This window comes from Zonotrichia leucophrys, chromosome 4 (genome assembly GCF_028769735.1).
Source record: "Zonotrichia leucophrys gambelii isolate GWCS_2022_RI chromosome 4, RI_Zleu_2.0, whole genome shotgun sequence".
Taxonomy (NCBI): domain Eukaryota; kingdom Metazoa; phylum Chordata; class Aves; order Passeriformes; family Passerellidae; genus Zonotrichia; species Zonotrichia leucophrys.
Genome location: NC_088173.1, coordinates 1,463,959 through 1,484,360, shown reverse-complemented (window position 1 = coordinate 1,484,360; position 20,402 = coordinate 1,463,959). Strand labels below are relative to the sequence as shown.

The 20,402-nt window shown below is 41.5% G+C and overlaps 1 protein-coding gene across 3 annotated transcripts in view; it reads left to right on the top strand.

The window, feature by feature from the left end:
* Nucleotides 1–20,093, top strand: part of MXD4 (MAX dimerization protein 4) — a 39,871-nt gene extending 19,778 nt beyond the window's left edge. For all 3 annotated transcript variants that reach the window (XM_064710201.1, XM_064710202.1, XM_064710200.1), the window contains exons 4-6: nt 12,538–12,652; nt 15,721–15,880; nt 17,283–20,093. In XM_064710201.1, the coding sequence (XP_064566271.1) occupies nt 12,538–12,652; nt 15,721–15,880; nt 17,283–17,431 (424 nt within the window). In that variant the 3' untranslated portion in view covers nt 17,432–20,093. The remainder of the gene's footprint in view (nt 1–12,537; nt 12,653–15,720; nt 15,881–17,282) is intronic.
* Nucleotides 20,094–20,402: the final 309 nt, after the last annotated feature.

Below are 20,402 nucleotides of genomic sequence, written 5' to 3'. Positions count from 1 at the left end.
AGGGAGAGTTTTGAAAGGTGTTCCATACCTTATCATCCCCAGATGGATCATTTTCAGACTCTGCTCAACTGCACCTTATCTGGCTCAGGACAACTAGTTTTATACTGTTCAATGGAAAGGGAAATTGGTTGGACATTAAATTATAAACAAGGCACTACTGGTGTTGTGGCAAGCTGTATCTAAACTTGGAGGCAGGACTGTCAGATATCTGCAAGTCTCCACTGTCCCTTGATGCCAGATTTTTTCTTTTTTTGTTTGTGGGGGTGGTGACAGAAATAGGTATATTCAGCTTTTAATTCACCTGAAAGTAAAAGTACCCATTGCAGCCTTGGAAGTGACCATCTTTAATTACAGTCAGTGCATTTAATCCCTCCCCTAAATTTGTTTATACATACACCTCACTGTCTTCCATTCACCTCTAATTACAAGGTTTAAATGAGGGAGTTGGAGACATACAGAAGACATTTGGGGACATGTATTCTTAATTACTTCAGTGTGATTTCTTTTCTTCTCTCCTTTGTTGTTCTCACTTGGGGTCTGAACCAGCCTTCAGCTGGCTGGAGCAGGCACCCTGCTGTTGTCCCAGGGCACCTCAGCTGTCTCACTGGAACACATCTCAAGTATCTGCACTTGTTGGTAAAAGCAACACCGACCACTTCCTTGCCCAGTGAAGTCAATTCACTTGTGCATGCTCAAGCTGCCATCATTAGCTGCTCCCTCTAAGATGGCCACGAGGCTTTGGTAGGTGCATGTGCCGAGGAAGTAATAGCAGAAGCAAAAATGAAAGTAACACATAGCACTAAATATCTCTTTCTGATAGTTTCCTGATCAGAGCTTAAAACTTCCTACCACTGTGAAGGAGCAAGTAATTGTTTAGGTGCTGAACTGGAGACAGAGTTGCCTTAGCTCTGATGAGGTTTTAAAACTGGTGTAAATTGCTGTTGTTTCTTTTGGTGCCTTGTGCATGTGGAACGTGGAGTCCCTACAGCATTTGTCAGGCTGCTTAAACTGGATACTTGATATTTGGATACTGAGGTTCAATAGACAATAAGATCACAGACACAGGTATCCAGTATTGCAAATATTAATGCTTCACACTCATTTAAGTTGATGCAGGAAAAGGCTGCTTAATTCTGGCTGTCTGCTATCCCTAGGCCTTGTGCTCAGTGTGTGACAGCAATGCATGTTTTTAATTTAGCTAAAATAATTCAACTTGACTTGCCTCTCCTTTAATTTGGCATCATACCGTGGTATTAAAAAAAAAAACAAACTTGAACACATTTCTCCCCTCATTTGACACACGTACAAAATAACTAGGTCTATAGGGAGGTTTAAAATTAGGCAGAAAAAGCTCACTAGGCCCAGAAGTGTGCTCTCTTGGCTTAGTGCTGTGCTGCAGCTCAACTTCTCTAGGCTTATTTAAGCATTGTAGTCTCCCCCACACTTTTTTTTTAAGATCCTTCCTGTTGGCAGCTGTCCTGAGACACGATGTTCTTGCTTAGCATTTTGATGTGGGGAAACAGTCTGATAATTAAAGCCGGTTTCAAGCCATGAGCTGATTTGTGAGCAGTGACTTGCTCTGGGGTGTTGTCAGTCGATAAATGTGTAGCTCATGTGCACAGAGCTGAGCTGCACCTTGGTCCTGGAGCCCCACGTGAGAGGGACATGCAGCTCCCAGGAGCCACTTCTGGGGGAGGCAGACTGCATCCTCTCCAGCCACCTGGTGGTGAATGGTTAATTTGTGAAAAATCACCACTATCATCCTGTTCCCCTCTGCGTGTAAACCCCGTGCAAACCTGTTGGTGTTACACAGCTTTCCTTGTTTAAATTAATGTAATTCTCTTTAACCCACTCTCTGCGGTCCTTGACAAATTCCTTCCGAGAGTACTGTGAAAGGTGGCAAAAGCTAACACACCTGTTGCAGGTCTGCAGACTCACACCATGGCTTTGGATGTGCTGTGCAAATTTGCTTTATGGTGCTCCACTGCCAGGGAGGGCCAGAGTTTTACTGCTGTACGTCCTGACCCACTGCTGGGGCTCCATGGGCAGCGTGTGAGTACGTGTGTGCCTCCATGTCACGTCAAGTGGGAATTACAACTGCTTGATCCTGTAATGGCATGATCTCGTGGCAGCCCTTTCCTTATCTAATTGTGTCTGACACTATTCTGAGGTAGCAGACAAACTTGAGTCTCCCTGCAGTGTAATCTAAGAAACTTGAGTGCCAGTAAGACAGATGGGTTTGAGAGGTCTAATTTAGGAGGACTACTAAATTGCAATGTGCACATTTTAATGTGCAAAACAAATGGGTGGCTGGCTGAACGAAGTATTAAATAGGTTTTTTAAAAGCATGGCTGACTAGTTTTTTGTGGACTCTTTTCAGTATGTATGATGGTATTTCCATCATTCATGTATTTCTCTTCGAGGCACTGTTGTTCATCTGCCTGGATTAGGTAGGTACTGTATGATGCTGAGCTCGTAGTACCAGGTGACACTTCCCTCTCTATTGCTTAAAAGTGTTAGAGAGGTAAATGTTAAAGACAATCAGTAGATAACAGGGCTAAAAATAGAAGACACCTGAAAAAGAAATTCCTTTTCTATAGCTCTAAGAATTGTTCCTATTTGTCTGACATTGACTTTGAAGGCTTAAAATACAGAAAACTCTTCTTTATAGATGAGCACAACCTAAAGGCTGATATGCTAAAATATAAGTTGGAGTCTCCTTTTTTCCCCTTTTTTTGCAGAAGAAAAGAAATCCATACAAGGGCAAAAACATACTGCAATGGGTTTCAGCTGTTTGCATAATGTTTGATTTCTGTTGCCTCAGATTCTTGCAAGGTCAGAGATTTATTGCCTATGGTCAAACGATGTAGAATCTCATACCTGTAAATTTATGATGGATACCATCCAGGAAAGACAAATGATATCCAGCTGCCATTGCTTTTGATTGTGATGCTTTTGAGAATCCCTGTACAGCTTGTAAATTCCTGTTGACATTTCACATGAAGTACATCTCAGATTTCTGTGTGTTGCTGTTAGTTATTGCCGAGACACAAGAACAATGAAGGGCTTTTAAACCTTTCATGGCTGCTCTTCAGATAAGAGCAGCTTAAGACAGTGGGATGGCTGAAGCATGGGGAAAGCTGTGAGGAAAAACCTGCCTCCAGGCATGAGTCTAGAAAAAAACAAGGAGAAGAGATGAGAGTGGTCAGATGATGGTCCTGCAGCTCTTAGTGCTGCAGGGGCAAAGGCTGTGGTTCCCCAGTGGGTAAAACAGATACCAGTGAGAGCTGCTGGTGTTCCCCCTGCGCTGGAGTCCTTGCTGAGGTGCTCCTGCCTGTGCTTGCCTTGCCCAAGGGCTCCTCTGAGCCCCTCCTGGCTGCTGGCTGGGCCTGGGGGCGGTGCGGGGACGTGGGTGAGCGTGCACCGTCGTGTGACACATCCCTGTCACACCTCGCACGCCTCAGACAGCTCCTGCTCACTTGGCAGGCACGGGAGCTCCAGTGGCAGAAGGTTGAGGAGCAGCAGGCACCAACTGTGCCACAGGGCTTTTGTTTCTTCTGGTGGCCAAAGCCAGGTGTGACTGTGGGGCATGCATCAGTCTGTGTGCTTCTGCTGCTGGGAAGGTTCCTGAAGGGACAGCACGTGGGCACTCTGGCAAGCCACCAGCTGCTGAGGCTCTGGTCAGATCTCTGACGTTGTCCACGTTGCTTTGCAGGGTCATTCCAGCCCAAAGCAAGCCTTGGGAGCTGCTGTCATTTGCCCTTCTTAGCTGATGTTCCCGGGTTATGGCAGCACATGGGTGACCACAGCTCACCTTCTGATGGGAACCAGAGCACAAAGTGCATCAAAGTCTCCTTGTGGGAATTTTGAGAGATGAGATGTTGATGTAGCCCAGTGCTTGTAACTTAGGACAGGCAATTGTCACTGCATTCAGCAAGGAGCTACTGGAGCGACAGGTAATGGTGGGAGAGACAGGAGACAACATGGGCAGCACGGTCTGCCAGATATTCCCTCTTTGAGGAGTCAGCAGCTTCCCTCTCACAGACCAGCTACTAGTCACCTGTTCCCAGCTTGCATTCTAGCTAGCTTTCTGTTAACTGGCTAAAAATGCATCCATTTGTGGCGCTGCAGATGCTTCCATTAACTTATGTGTACTGAAAGATGTAGGAGTAAGTTCTGGTTCCAGGTATATGTTCTAAAATGTGAACAAGTGGCCTCTTTTGGAAGGTGAAAAGGTAAAGGTCAAGTGTGGAATCTGGACTCAGCTAGTGGGCTGAGGTGGCACTAAGGGAAGGAAAATAAAATGCACTGTAACTGCTGAAATGTGCATTTAGATATAGTGTAAAAGAACCAAAATATTTTTCAGAGTGATAAAACGTGCAAAACATGGAAATCACAGGCTGTGTTAACAGGCAGCAGAGGTTTTCTCTATTTCCTTAGCATTGGGAACAGCACCAGACATTGCTGAGCAGTATTCATATGAAAACTTGCAGATGAGTCCAGAGCAGCACTGACTCTCTGAAAGCTTGTGATGCTAAGAGGCACTTGCAGCAGTTGTTATCCCCTGTTTGGACACTTCCAAGGTGGCTGCTTTCAGTTCAGCAGAGCAGATGTACACAAGTATTCAGCTGGAAATGCATATTGAGGATGAATACAGTTGATACCACAGTAAATAAGGCAGGTGGTTTCAGGGTTGTTGCATTTAATTCATTAACAATCACTGCAATTAGGCACTCACTGCTCTTCCTCCCTGTTAGTTTCCATGTGGGCTTTACTGCAGAATTTAGTTGCAGAGGCCCTATAAGATGTTAGCCACAGACAAAAAATGCCTTGGATGAATCTTCACCAGTGGGCAAACTTCAGGCATTTGTTTTTACCGTGAAAAAGACCCTCAGCTTCCTGGTGTTTGGTTTATCTTTCCTTGGACAATAAAAAGCCAAGAGGTTTGCTGTAAGAGCAAGACTGCATTTTCTGGGTTTGACTCAAAGGCACTCGGCTGTGAGCAAGCTTTTCACACATCTCGGAGCAATCTGCACACTGGGTGCCTTGCTATGGTACAGTGCTTTAATACTAAGAGGTTTTCTTTCCTTTTCACTAGAGCATATTTGTTGTGTAGTTGAAATAGATTGTGCAGCTCAAGTGTGAGCTAGAGCATCCTTAAGAAAAAAAAGAAGTATTTGAGGTATCCTTTGTAGAGAATAAAGTATTAAAAGTGTTTCTGAGTGAAATAAATATGAAAGAAACAGGAATTTTTATTGCAGTGGAGGGCCGTTATCTTCTATTATGTTTAATATTTTGCTGGAGATATGCTAAATACTGTCTGAATCATTAATAAATAGGTTTCTTTAGAACCATTTATCTGATTGAATTTCTGTGATTTCGTAAGCTGGAAGCTTATAAATAATCTCTTTAAATGCCTTTGTAAACAAATGTGTTTTAATTAGTACAGAGTCATCTTTGGTAGCTTACAAAAAGTCTTGTAGAGATGTAAATATGTAATTCCTGACACTTTAATAAAAGTGTTAGCTTAAAGAGGAGCGAGGCAAGTATGTTTAAGTACCAGCTTCCACTAAGCAGAGTTGGGTATATAATTACATGATTACCAACACTGCATATGTGGCCATGATATCCAGAGCTACACAAAATAATATGAATATATTAAATTTTCAGTACCATTAAAACAATTTGCAGCAAAATTCTGTCACCACTTTAGATGTGACTGTGCACAGAATAAAAAGAGCTGCAGCCCTTAAAAGATGTTGCCTTGTTGTGTCAAGCTCCAGTAAGAAGGGGTTGAAGCTGGTATCAGAGGACAGGCAGAGTTTCTTGCCCTCGTTCTACCTTGGTGGCAGGTGAACCCTGAAGTCATACTACGGAGGTTTTTACTGCTACATTTCTGCATCTTTTAAAAACTTTGAAATAATGATGTTTATGAGTAATGATGCTGTCAGTGTTCATCCTGACCCAGTGCATGTCACAAAGTATCCTGAGCTTCTCTTTGCTGATTCTGTCTAAAACTTGAGTGTTCCCTGTATGCAGGTATTTGCATTTCATAAATAAATCTGTGAAGAGTCTTCCTGTAAAAACATGTCTGCCTTACAATTGCTGTTAGCTCACTTCTGTATTTTATGCTGAATTTCATGTCTGGCAGGGAGATAAATTCACCTTGCTTTAAGGAGGGAACACAACCATTAGTTCACTGCTGGTGTCTCTGACCCAAAGTTGTGGGCTCAGGCCAGACTGTTTTGGTTCATAGTGTATCTGGATAACATTTGACTCCAGAAGTGAATTTTTGGTGCAGAGATTCTTCTCTGACTTTACTCTATGCACATTTTTGAGCCAGATTACACAGTCCTTATGCAACAATGAAAAATTTAGTAACTGCTCTATATTTAAACCTTTGTGTATTAACTTCATTGCACAGCACCAGGATAGGTTTGAATGTGGAAAAAAAAGTGAAACATTAGAGAAGGGAATTGAAATGCTTAGGTAACTCTGTCCAGTTTGTAATAATGTGTCTTCTACATTAATTTCAAATATGTTTCTAGTCTTTGAAGTTGGGGTTTAGTTTTATTAAGTTTGTACTGAATTTGCTTTGTGATAGGGCGTGATGCTGTCTGGTTTTTGGACCAAAATGGTTAATGTACAGAAATGACAGATTTTTAATTTTTACATCTATTTCAAATCTATTGCTTATTCTCACTGGTGTGGCTTGTAGAGATTGCATTGCTTGAGTTTGATCTCTTTGAGAGTATGTCAACCTCCTGTACACAGAGCCAGTTTAGTGGAGTAAAATTAGGACATCTGAAACACAGACACATGTTCAGTCACACAAGTGTTTGTTCAGTCACATAAGTGTTTTCAGCACTAAGGTACCCTACAGAAAGCACAGTTAGGGCCTGCTTGTGAGGCCAGCATTGTTTCATGCCTGCTTCAGTGGTGCCCTGTGGTGAGAGGTATGATGGGCTATGCATGTGGAAGCAACATCATGTCTAACCCTGCCAACTGCTGCAGCCAGCATGAAGGGAAAATCAGGGCATGCGGTGTGGAATTACAGACATTTAGTGGCTTTTTGGCCATTTCCTAACCTTCCAGATCCTTCCTCCATCAGCTGGAGATGCTGCATGTCTAAGATGCCAGTATGGCCAGGACAGCTCCATTGGCAGACTGGGCAATCTGCTAGTAGCAGGGAGCAGGTGTGGACCAGGCAGAACTGTTCTGGGATTCCCACAGGATGACCGAGTGCTGATAGAATTCCTCCCTCCTTTCTACAACAGCTCTGGGTCAGCAGAGAATGGGGATGTGGAGGAGTCATTCCTGTGCTCCGTGGGGGCGGTGGAGTGAGACCTGGAGGATGTGCAAGGTGAACACTTGGCATGAATTTGACTTCTCTGTAGTGAGCTTTATGCTCTTGCTCACAATTGTTCAGAAACAGATGAGCATGGTCCATCTGACACTTTCAGCAAGTGACCTCTGGCAGTCAGGAACACGATGCCAGCACTGGGAACTGTTTCTCTTTGGATGCAGCTTCCAGGAAATGCCCACCCCGTGCTACCCACCACAAACACATGGAGGGCTGTTGGAAGCTTGTCTGCAGGGAGTGCCCAGCTGGGTGGCAGGATGGACAGGCACACATTTCACAGGAACTCAGTAATGTCAGCCTTGATCATGAGTGTCTGTGGCCGTTTAATGTCACTGGGGCTTGGCTGAGGCGTGCCATGCTGAGGACTGAGCAGCTCATTTGGGATATGCACCTTGCCTTTGCAGCTGGCTTTGTGCAGCTCACTGGCCTCTAAATAAAGCCTGTAGATTTATACTTGAATGGTTTAGGAAACACACCTTTGCTGCTGTCAAAAAACTGTGCAACTGCTGCTTGAACAGCTATCTGCTGTCTGATGGCTGCAGGCCATTTGTCTCTGCTGTGCTGGGCCTGACAAAGCCCTGGAGAGCCCCTGTGGAAAGGCTGCAGTGGATCAGGTCACTCCACAGCCCTAGCAGCAGTCTGTCAGGCAGAGTGGCACAGGTTAAGGCCACACAGCTGGGGATGTTTTGCTGGTACGTGAATAGGAGCAATCTTGTGAGTCAGATGCTCAAGGGTTACAGGCAATTTTGGATTTACATGTTCATAGACATGGATATGTGTCTGTGAATGTTTATTGCTCTGTCTGGGTAAATCTTTAAGAATCTCCAAGGACTGCCTTTCTGGCAGCCTATTCTGGTTGTTCACCATTGCCCCAATAAAAAATTTGTTTCCCACTGTCCACCCTGAACCTCTGAAATCACAGCCATTGCCTTTGTTGTATTATTTAGCCCTACAGAGAAGTATTTTGTTCCCATTGCAACCGTCTGTCAAGCAGTTGTAGGAATTTCTTGGAGTTGTTGCAGTTTCCTTGGAATGAAGATTATCCAGGGTGAACAATGGACTTTTTTGTTTCTTTTTTTTTTTCTGCATCTTAGTATTCCATTTCTTGGTGTACTGCTTGGATTTCCATCTGGGATCTCAGATATGCAGCAAAGCTTATTGACTATTATTTAATAGACTCATTTAACACAATTATGAAATTGATTAGGGTCAAAGATCTTAATATGTCTTTGTATGGCAGCCCTTTCTTTGAGAAGTAGTGAACCTGCCTTTTCACAGCCAAACACTTGAGCAAACTGGAGTCTCCAAGGATAGAGTCAGTGAGTGGTCTTCTTGTGATGGTCTTCTGGTGGATGTCCTTGTTCTGTAGGAAAAGTCTTACTACCCCTTTTTGCTGCTTTGTCCCTCCATGCTGTGGGGCTCCAGGGTTCATTCTGTCATGGGCTCTGAAAGCCCGGCCTCTACTGCCCATCATGGCTTAAGTGGATTCAATACCAGTTTAGGGCAGTTCCTGCAGGTAGCCTTTGGGTCAGTTGTCAGCAGGTGGCTTTGTCCTTTATGTGAATGTGAGGGACCACCAGACAGCTGCTGGACATGGCCCCTGCCCTGGAATGCTGACCAGCCTGGGCTTATCAAGCACTAGAAGAGCTGTAAAGCAGACTCAGAGGACCCTGCTGTGAACCTGCTTATGGGGAAACACTGGAGTCTTGAACATCTGAAACCCCTTTATCATCTGGCACAAAGGACAATGTGATAAATCAGACTGGGCACCCATGCACCTCTCCATATGTGGGGCTACACCCAAAACAGAGAGCTGCAGGCTTGATTTGGATTTTGGATGGCATTTTTTAGATCCCTGCCTTCCCAGATGAAATCAGTATCAGTGATGGGGGGTGGGATATTTCTGTGCATCCACCTGAAGTGAGGAAATTGCCCTTTTCTGTCAGCTCTGCTGTCCAGGCAGATACCACACTGGCGTTGGAAGCTGGAGCAGAGCATAATGACCCAACTTCAGCCACGTTTCATGCACAGAGACTGTTACCCTGTTGCTCTGACACCAGGCTGCTTTTTTTTTTTTCCTTTTTTTTTGTTATTTTTTAGGTGGAATTTAAGGCGTGAGCTGCAAAACACAAAGCAGCCCTGGCTGTGATCACCTCTGTGAGTGCCTTTCCCTCCTCCTGTGGTCACAGGCAGCTGAGGAAAAGCAAAAGCTGTCAGGTCCCTGCCGAAAAAGAGAGAAATTAGTGCTGGCAGAGTCTGTACGAGACAACTTATCTGCTGTGAAGTTTGAGTCCCTTGTTCCTGCTGGTGTGATCTGTTAATGTAACATGCCTGAAATGTTTTCTTACATTCTTACAGTTTTTTCTAAGATGTGCAAGATGAAAAACGTGGGGATATTTACTCCAGTGACAGAGGAGTTGTGGTGGGCTGGTTTTCTTTTTGTACATTCACAATCTACGCCATCGATTATAATATACAAATTAGTCACATAAACATGTCTGCATTTATGTAAAGATCTATGTAAAGCTTATGCTTTCAAATCTGTAATGGATTCATAGATGTTGAGTAATTAGATGAAAGAAAAAGTCCTTTTAAGAAAAAAAAGGTGAAGTTACTGGAGGTCTTTCAGCAAGTGTGTTTAGCACATTAACTGCTATCAGTATCAGCTGGTAGTACTGGAAAAGCCTTAAAGCAGTTCTGTTAATATTCAGCTCCTTTAATTCTTCTCACTGGTCACTTAAAAATACTCTTCTTAGATTCAGTCCCATGTTCTTCCTGGCACTTCTGTAAAGTCCTGCTCTACTGGGCTGGCAGGTAACATTCAAGAGTTTATGCTTTACAAAGGCACACGGCCATGCCCCTGAACCTTGGTGATATTTCTGTGAACTCCCCAGTTGATGGCAAGGAAGTGCACTAAAGCCTTGCTTTCTTCTCCCTGTGGTAAGCAGACTTTCCTCAAATAGCAGGAGGCAGATAAGTTCACTATGTAGTCTGGTTACATTAATGTTTTCCAGAATTAATAGTAAGTAAATCTCAGATCAACAGTTCTGTATATTCCTTATCAGACTTCTAATTGCTCCAAGTATATTGCTCATTCTATTTCTAGGTGTTTACCTCTCTATTTACTATTTGGTACCATTCTTCTCCTCTTCCTTCCCATATGCTCCTTCATCTTGAGTCCCCACTTTCTTATCATCAGTCTAAGTACAGTTGCATCCAGGTTGGGCTGAGTGAAACAGGCTCATGTGGCTATGTTCAGAGGCCATTTAGAAAACAAGAAGATTATTTGAATTGAGTCCCTGACACAGGTTTTTGTATTTAAAATGCAACTACCCCAGGTAGTTGTTAGAGATTACAGACACAGAAATAAAAATTTGCCTGGTTAAGATTTTCTGTATAAATATCAGTAGTCCCTAATTTGAGTATTTCAGTATTTTAAAGATTGATATTCCAGTTTAAAGTAGCAGCCTCAGGGGATCTGATTGGGCTCTTTTTGTGAATGCTTCAGCCAATCTTTGTTGGTGTTGTTTAAATAAAAGCATTTTGATGCTTAAGTTTAGAACCTTGTATTTAAAAACAAACCCCAGACCTAAAGGCTGTCGTCACTTTTCTCTGGTGAATCAGATTTTTACCAAAAATCCTTTTTCCCTAAGTGGCTTGAAGAAAAAGTTTAAAATTTTATGGAAATGCTTTGTGGTTTCTTAGCTAGTACACTGCTGATTTATAGGCAGAGAGAACTACATGGTGACTATGTAGTCATTGCTGTTCTGTATTAATTCTGTTTTGCTTTGCATTTTATCAACGTTAATTCTCAGGTTGTTTTCACATTGCACTAATCATTCCAATTACAAATGTTTAATTTATCATTTGGTGCATATTAAACCCTGCTGAAGAGTGTTTGGGCCCCAGAGTGTTTGTCTATTTCAAACACTGATGCTGGACTGTGGTTCTGAGCTCATTGTTCAAAAAAAGATCATTCTTGACCAGAAGTGTTGAATTCCCTGCAGTGTTTGTTTCCTTCATGCAGCATTGAGCAAATTTGAAAAAGATGATTATTCACCTCACTCTTGGGATCTGCTTCAGTTCCTCTTATGGCTGTGAGGGCAATGCCAGCTCCAGGTCATGGCTTTGCTCAGCCTGTAACAGGCTGGCAGAAAGGAGGATAGCAGTTATTCATGGAAGCACTTCCACAGCCATTTCTCATTGCAGAACTGTGTGAATTCCTGTTCAAGGGGTGTGAATTAAAACCAGGAGAGATTTTCTTTAGATTGTAACTGCAGAAACACATTCCCATGCAGTTCTTTCCTTGGCCACTGCCTTGTTTTGGATAGGTCAAGCAACTCTTCCTTGGACTGTTGTATCACCAGCTGCTTTCTAGTTTGGAAAATATTTGTAGAAACAGTACTTTGTTCATCCTCATTTTACTGATAGATATGGCAGTAGTGCAGGAGAGATTGTTGAGAGCAGCAGTAGTGTTACTTGCAAGGGAGTAACAGAGAAAGCAGGACCCTGTTGTTGAGGAATATGGCTGGAAGTGTCTCTTCTTGTGTGTTTATAATAAACACAGTGCAGTGAGAGGAAGAACTGTCTCCTCCTGAGGGGACTGTGGGTCAGTAGAAGGGAGGAGAAGGGCATCAGGACTTCCCTGTTAAAATGCATTGATAAACCATGGCTGGAAACAACTCTGAGCTGTGAGGAGCTGCAGGGATGCCCTTGGCTTGCATAGCTGGAGTGTGTCCTATTGCAGCAGGCAGGGATAGGAATGGGGAGAGGGGGATCAGGGTGTGCAGCTGCCCACAGCTCTGTCTGTGCCTGCAGAATTCCCTGCATTGGAGCAAAATCCCAGGTTTTTGGCCTTACCCAGCCACAGGCTGTGTGCAGCCCTGCCTGGATGTCTCAGATCTCTGAGCATACTCCCCTTTGGTTAAGATGGGACTGAGCAGGCTGAGCAAAGTGCTCTGAAACACAGGTATGAGCCTCCTGTGTGAGTGTGCCAAGCAGCATTACTGCATTTCAAGTGACCTTTCAGTCTGAAACTCTGCCAAAGGGAGGGGAAAGGAAGCCACGGCTGACTCGAGCTCTGAGCAGAGATCCTGCAAACAGATGGTGTTTGCATAGAGGAGATTCTGGTCGGGTGCAACTCCACTACAACTCTTGGTTTTTGATGATTGCAGGCGGGCTAAACTCCGGCTATATTTGGAACAGCTAAAACAGCTTGTGCCTCTCGGGCCGGACAGCACCAGACACACCACTCTAAGTCTGTTGAAAAGAGCTAAGATGCATATCAAGGTAAAAACATTCATCCATGTTTTTATTTCTTTCAAGGGAGAATCTTCCAGAATGTGTATCCATAGAGAGGAAACAAATTTTCACACAAAATCCATATCCATATGTCCCATCTTCTGGATTTATTGGCCTTTATTACTTGCAGGGATTTCAGTCACAGTGTCAAAGTTTAGTGGTTTGCTATTTAGCATCTCAGATATATAAAACAGTGGTTTTGTGATTTCTTAGTTGCTAACTAGTGTATTTAATACACTATAATTTAATTTATTTTACACTATAATTAAAAAAAATATCAAAGCTGTTCTTTAATTAATATATTTATTTTTAAGAACCAAGCAAAGTAGCATTGTACTGAATTTGCTAAAATGTAAAAAAGCCAGATCCATTAATGATAAAAAAAATAATGGAATCAAAAATATCATATCTATTAGTGAGCCTTACCCCATCAACATTTTGTTGACCAGGTTCTCATTTAAATGAAATAAAAAATTAAATGCAATCTCCTGTTAGTTGCTGCTCCCCTTGTTACAAGTTTAAAACAAAAAACAGCCTTAAATCTCACCTATGATCCAGCAGCAGTGCAGGTTCTACATTTGCACAAGTAACTCAAAGGAAATTATTTCTCAGGCCTTCTCTCTCCAAAGACACCTTCACTCCCATTTTCACTGTCATTGTTTTCAGGGAACAGGGTTATATGCAGAAATAAGACAAAGAGGTATTCAAATGTAAAAGTTAAAGAACAGGTTTCTGCTGCTGTGTCCAGGACTGTAATTACTCATCTGGCATTTTTTCAGTGTTACAGAGAAACAGGTCAAGAAAAGTGTCAGGCAAAATTGAACACTGCCAGTAATCTTGGAATATTTTGGAGAACATCCTGCTGATGTACAGCTTTAAGATTCACTGCTGTTACAGAAGTGGGTGTGATTCATATGAAGAAATAAAGATTATTCTAAGCAAAACCATTCTTGTGAACAAGTTTACAGAGCTACTTTTTCAGCACTTCTAAGCACATTTACTCCAGCTGGGCAACCCCTGTTTTTACCATTTGAGATTTTGGCCTCTTGTTTATAATTCAGGCTAACATGCATGAAAGGCACTGCATGTGGTTTTTGTCTTGGGCTGCCCCCCTATGATGGGCTTATGCATACAAATTGAAGAAGTGTTTTTACAAGTGGCGAGTGTGCGAGATTAGCCCTGCAGTTACCATTTCAGCTGCTGATAAAAAAAGCTGGGAACAGATTCTTTCCAGATCTCTCTTGCACAGCACCAAGTACTCGTCTTCTGAAAACCCAGACTGAAGTTTAACTTTCTTTTTAAGATTTTAACAGAACCTGCCCAAACTGGGTTGGCATTTAATTGCTCCCCTTTTGTCAGGTCAGCTCCCTCTCCTGCCCTGCCGGAGCTTGCCTGTGCCCAGCTGGCATTTTCAGCAGAGTTATTAGTTCTCAACTTTTCACACACACACACCCACACACACACACACCCCCCCCCCCCCCATATATTGAGATCTGCTCTGAAAGACTAGATGGTTTTGAGTCTCCTGGATATGAATCACTGAGTTCTTGCCTAAAATAGTTGTTAGAGTTTAGGATTGCAGCCAGGAAAATACAGGAAAAGGAAGTCTGATCAATTGGGCACATTTGGTTTGTTGTGTACATGGATGTACCAACCCCTTTTCCTATTATAACATTGTGTTTCCACCTATGATGATTATCTGCAGAGTGTATTGCCTGGGAGGGAGCTTAAAATGTGGTGGAAGAAAGTAGATTTCATTGAGCCAGGAAACTGCCCCATTCAAGGGTGTCAATTATTTTCAAACACTTTTATTTCAGGCTTGCATGGGAACAGCAAGATCCTGAAAGGGTTTTGCTTGTGTTTTGCTGTGCAGTGTCCCAGCCTGCTCTCCTCACAAAACCAAAGCTAGGTTCATTCAGACGGCAGGGAGGAGACTTCAGCAGCTGTATTCACTCCCTGCACATCTCCTAAATCTCAGTGATCATGTAAACACAGCTCACAGAGAAATCTGCTCACTCTTATGAGTGCTTTTACTGCTACAACCTGTAATTTACTGCATCAGATAGATAATTTTTTTTAATAATAAAAGGTGTTTTGATTTGTGTATCCTTCACGCTTTTAATCCCATCATACTCTTACAAATTTTTCCCTAATTATGCAGTCAGTTTTTTTAAATGGCTAGCAGTGATTTGGAGAAGGGCTCAGTTCAAGTACAAAAAGGTACTTTATTCCTGTTACTGTATTTGGACCAACAGTGCAGCACATTTTATCGGGTGTGAAGCATTCTTTTTATTTGCAAAATTAATACCTGCTTTTATTCTGTCAGAGGGGAGATTTTAGGTAGATATGTGAAGGATCCTTTCACAGGCTGTTTGCCGAGAAATTCTGAATTAATACTACCGACTTTGTAGATATCACAGAATTATTATACTTGCTCTAGAGAAGTTCAAGGGAAAAAAAGAGCAAGAATAAAGAGAGTTGTTAGTAAATTCCTCCTTCTATATATAATTAATGGTGCTTATTGTTAATGAAGCATTTTAAATGCTAAAATTTTCCATGGCCTACGGTAGGAGGGAGAACATTCAGAGGCTCACGATGGTTTCTTTATGGTGATAGGTGGAGTAAGAGACTCATCTAAAGATGCATTATGTTCTCACTGAAACCTGAGCTGTGCTCGAGTTATCAAAGATGATGCTGGTTTCGCCTGATAAAATGATTTAAATATTCCCCACAACCAAGGCAACAATAATTTGGTCTTAGCCAGGGAATGTCAGCTAGTGGCAAGAGAGTCTCTGAGGGATTTTTTAAAAATTATAATTCTTTTTCCCCTGTAACCATGTATCTTACTATGAAACAAATTCAGCCTGCTAAAATTGTACTGACCTCTACAGAATGCTAACTAAAAAATCGAAATTTTAGATTTAACTTTAACGTTCTATTAATTAATTAAAACAATTAAATTGCTTTGAAATTACTATTTATGAGAAGACCTTAAGTTACTTATGCTTTGCCATGGGTACAGACTGCCAGCTCACTGTGTTTTCTCTCCCTTTAAGAAATTGGAAGAACAGGACCGAAAAGCTCTGAACATTAAAGAACAATTACAGCGGGAGCACCGCTACCTCAAGCGCAGGCTGGAGCAGCTCTCCGTGCAGGGCATGGAGCGGATCCGCACTGACAGCATGGGATCAACAATATCCACTGACTCTGAGCAAGGTAACTCAGGCAGCCCTTCCCAAAGGGCCTGCAGCAGCACGGGGGGAAAGGGAAGCAGGGAAACAAGGAAATGTCATTTGGAACTAAAATCAAGCTTTCAACAAAAAACCCAGACAAAATTATAGCATAATGAGATTTGAAGAGTAAAAAATTAAGGCATCTTTTTCGCATTCTTTGAAAATTTTTTTTTTCCTAATCAGTTTTGAAGCTGTTAACATTGTGTGTATTTTTAAAGCTATTTTTCCTGCATGTTTTTTTGGCAGTTTTTTTAACAGTTACCGTTTAATGTTTTGAATTTTTACTGTAATTATTGGTAAAGCTGGCATAATATTTTCTCATGGAAAAAAATATCTTATTTAGCCTAATTCATTTGTGTGAATAAATTATTTTCACATCATTTATTGTGAAATTTTAAAACATTTTCCGTGCAACGATCACCAAGGGTTCTGTGCATTTGTTTCTCATTTAAGATAGCTTGTCAAGCTGGCTGTTGCCATTTCTTATTTTCCCATTTGGAAGTTTTTCTGGCAGAACAGTTGCTCAGGCTGGCTGTTTCAGGGCCCAGGGGGATTGAGTGGATGGTCTTGGGGCAGTTACCTGGGGACAGGTGGTCACACCATGGGCAGCCAACACCTGCATGGCTGGAATTACCATGGACAGTTCTGCAGTAGGACAGACTCTGAGGGCTGGCTTTTTTCTAAATCAGTGTCAATCTGCAGGTTGGAACAGTTCTGGGAAAACATTTGGTGTTTATCAAAGTTGCAGGGTGCCCTCATCACAGGAATGATTGGTATCCGATTCTATTGATTTAGGAGGTTAAACAATTGCTTTATTAAAACTATACTATATTACATTACAATTATATTAAAGAGAGATACTATACTATACTGTACTATACTATACTATACTATACTAATTATACTTACTACTAATTGAAAAACTCGTGTCTGTCTGCACACTGACAGTCCACACAGCTTGGACCTGATAGGCTAATTGGCATAAACAATTTCTACCAGAATCTAATTACTAAATTTCTTCAGGTAAACAATCTTCTTAACACATTCTACATCTGCAAAATGCTAGGAGCAGCCAGCAGAGATAAAAATTGTTTTCCCTCTGCGCATCTCCAGAAAAAAAACCTGAGAGAGAGAATTATGTCTTTCTGTTCAGAGAATGTGAATGCCACAGGTGTTGATGTCATGGAGTATATTTATGTGGCTGAGGACAGAAGGAATTTTAATTCTCAGGTGGACAAGATGATCCTTTCCTCAGGAATTACTGTGCCAGTTCTTACTTTTTTTATAATTATTGCAACTGAAGTGTGATTCAGGTGTTGATTGACACTGGCCCATGACCAGTCGCTACAACTTTCTGAAAATGTGCCTTCTTATGTTTTCTTTAGAAGTAGACATTGAAGGAATGGAGTTTACTCCAGGTGAAATGGACAGTATTGGAAGTGCCAGTGATGCTGAAGACCACTACAGTTTGCAGAGCGGTTCGAGTGACGGAGGTTACACACATTCCCGCAGACTGAATGCCAGGCTCTCATAGTGCCTGAGTTACCTGCTCAACTCAGGACCATCTGACTGAAGCACTTATATATGAATATTCCAGAGGTGTCAACTGCCACTCTTCCGGGAAACCCCAACCACAATACTCTGACATGGAGGTTTCTTACCCACGGTTCCCTGCACTGTAACCACAATATTAGATATTGTAAATCATGGGTTTGCTGCAGAGAACTGTGGTTAGGTACAGTTGTGACTTAAAGCTAGCTTGATGTAGCCATCCTGCAAATTAAAGGAAATAAATTATGTCGTTCCATTCAAGAAGTATTAAATTCAAACTGTTGGAAGCATGGCGTAAGGGAGTTTGACAGTTTATTTTGATTTTGCAGAAACCATTTTCAAACATGGAAGAATAAATGAAATCTACAATGTGTTAGTGATTCAGAGATACAAAAACCTAAAACTACTTTTTGTGGTATTTTTTCATGAAAAAACCCCAAATCCAAAACATTTTGAATGCTGTATAGTGGGCTCCATAGAGTAAATTCTTTCAGCAGTTGTTGTTTGGGTGAAGCAGGCAGATAAATCTTCAAATCTCAAATGATCTTTAGAAAAGGTCGTATTTACAAGTCACTACTGTACTTCAAAATGGGGGAAAAGCCAGCTCTAATAATGACTTCATGTGGGATGATCTCAACTTTCTTTTGCTTTTTGTATTCAATATCCAACCAGCAGCAAATCATTCTATCCATGTTAACGGGAGCAGTAGAAAGCAACATGGCAGTTTTAACCTGTTACCGTGGAGTGGATGACATTTGAAGCATTTCAGTGGTTTTATGGGTTGTTGTTTTCATTTCTTTCTCTGAAGAATACAGAACTCAAGTGATCCAGTTTGTGATAGTTAATCTTTCCTTGCAAGGAAATGAAATCTCTGTTTGCTTGTATTTTTTTTTTCTTCTCTTCTATTTACACATGTCAATACATTCTTATGGAAGGCATGGCTTAAAATTACAGTATTCAGCTAGAAGATAATTTTTTTTTTTTCTTTTGCACACTATAATTGCATTTTCTATTCTTAAAAAAGTGCAAAAAAATTAAAATGTATGCTGTAAAACAGCAAGTTTATTTAGTACTCATCAAGCTGTTCAGAACATATTTACCCAAATTGTAGCAATACTATGAAGATGTATTTTAATACAACTTCTGCTTAGTGAAGTCATTAGAGCTTGGCTTGCCGGGTAAGAAAAAAATGGACCAGTCTTTGCATTATCTGTTTAAAGAAGGTCTTTTAAAAAAATAAAAAAAAAGAAGAAAAAAAAAAGAAAAAAATTGAAAAAAAAAAAAGAAAAAAGCTATAAACACTTTTAGGGAAGTGATTTTAGCAAGTGTAGTCTATATTTCCTGTAAGAGATTTTGTATTATATTTTCCTAAATGTTCTCATTTACTTGTATAAGGAGGGGAATGGTACAGACCCAGACCAGAGTCTCAGGGACTCTTCACCTTTGTCATATTGTGCCTTGGTGACCATTTATGTATGCCTCTCCTTCTCATTGTTTAAAGGACAACTAAGCTTTGTTTCAAGACCCTCTGTTCAAATGGTCAGTTGTCCACCTTCTTACGGATGAAGCAGAGAGGTGTATTTATATCTTCACCCTCTCACAACTGATTCAGTGTGGCTTTAAGTAAAATCATGAAATTAGGTTTTGGTGCGAGGGTTAATTGTGTTTGTATGAGCCCTCCCTTGGATTCTTCAGCACCCAAATCTATTTTTTGTTAGCTTATAAAGTCAGGGTCTCTGTGAGACCAGCGCTCAGTGGCTTGGGAAACACAAACGTACTGTGTAAGGCTATGGGATGTCCAAGTGTGGTGCCATTTTTAGCATTCAGATACAAGACCTCATGACAGACTGACCATAATGATCAAAAGCAAAGGTTCAGTTGTTCTTTCAACATCTGACATACGTGTCCTCCCTTTGGCTCTTACAACACGGAGTAGAAATATGAATACATTTTGTGGCAGCTTACAGATCCTTGTTTGCACTCTCGCTTACTGCTTGGAACTTGCCAACAAGGAAACGTATACATTTAATTTACATAACCTAATGGACGGCCACCCCTACTTTGGCTCTGGGGAGGGGCCTAAGGTTATCAACTCTGGCAGCTGAATAAGAAAACAATTAACCTTTTCTGTGATGCAGGTTTTGGTATTACATTCTATACACCTTGCATATTACTAAAATCCTCATTGTTGGGGAAAGCACACAGCAATATACTCATTGTGTGTAGCTGACAAGCAGCAGAAATTACTAGCTCCTTTGGTGCATATGTAACTAATTTCCAAATCATGGAAAAAAAAATAAAGAGTTTACTTTAACACACGACTGTTAACAGGAAAAAAAAAAAGAGGCTAGTATATTGTTGCTGTTCATTTATTATATAATGAACACATTCATGGATTGTAAAGTGTTTCCTTTCATGACAAGCAGCTCTTGCACAGAACCTCCTAATGAAAAGAGATTTGAAACTTACAGAAGGAAAAACGAGACTTTAAATTGAACATTATTGTACCTTAGGTCAACCTGAAATTTTCCTTTTAAAGATGAATGTGCTAACTTAATGAGTTCTTCCACGCTGGGTATCCATGGCTTTGTAGATCTTATATTTTCAATAAAAATTACTCGAATAATCTTGAGTGGAAATAAAAAGGGTTTATTTGTTTTTACTTTTTCAGTTGTTACAGCTGGGAGCTATTAACGCTGGTAAAGAAAAATGACACCATACTGCCTGTGTCATTCTCCCTCAAGCACAGCCCCATTTAAGGTGGAATTTTCAGGCACAGCCCCCGGACAGCAGCAGCCCCGTTAGAGGCACAGCAGATCCTAGGGTCAGGTTTGGGGGCTGGCCTGTCCCCATAGCAGAGCTGCAGGCAGTGGGGACAGTCGGAGCTCTGACATTCAGTGCAGCACTGCCTGTGGTCACAGCACCTGGGATGCAGTGTTATTTTTATTATTTTT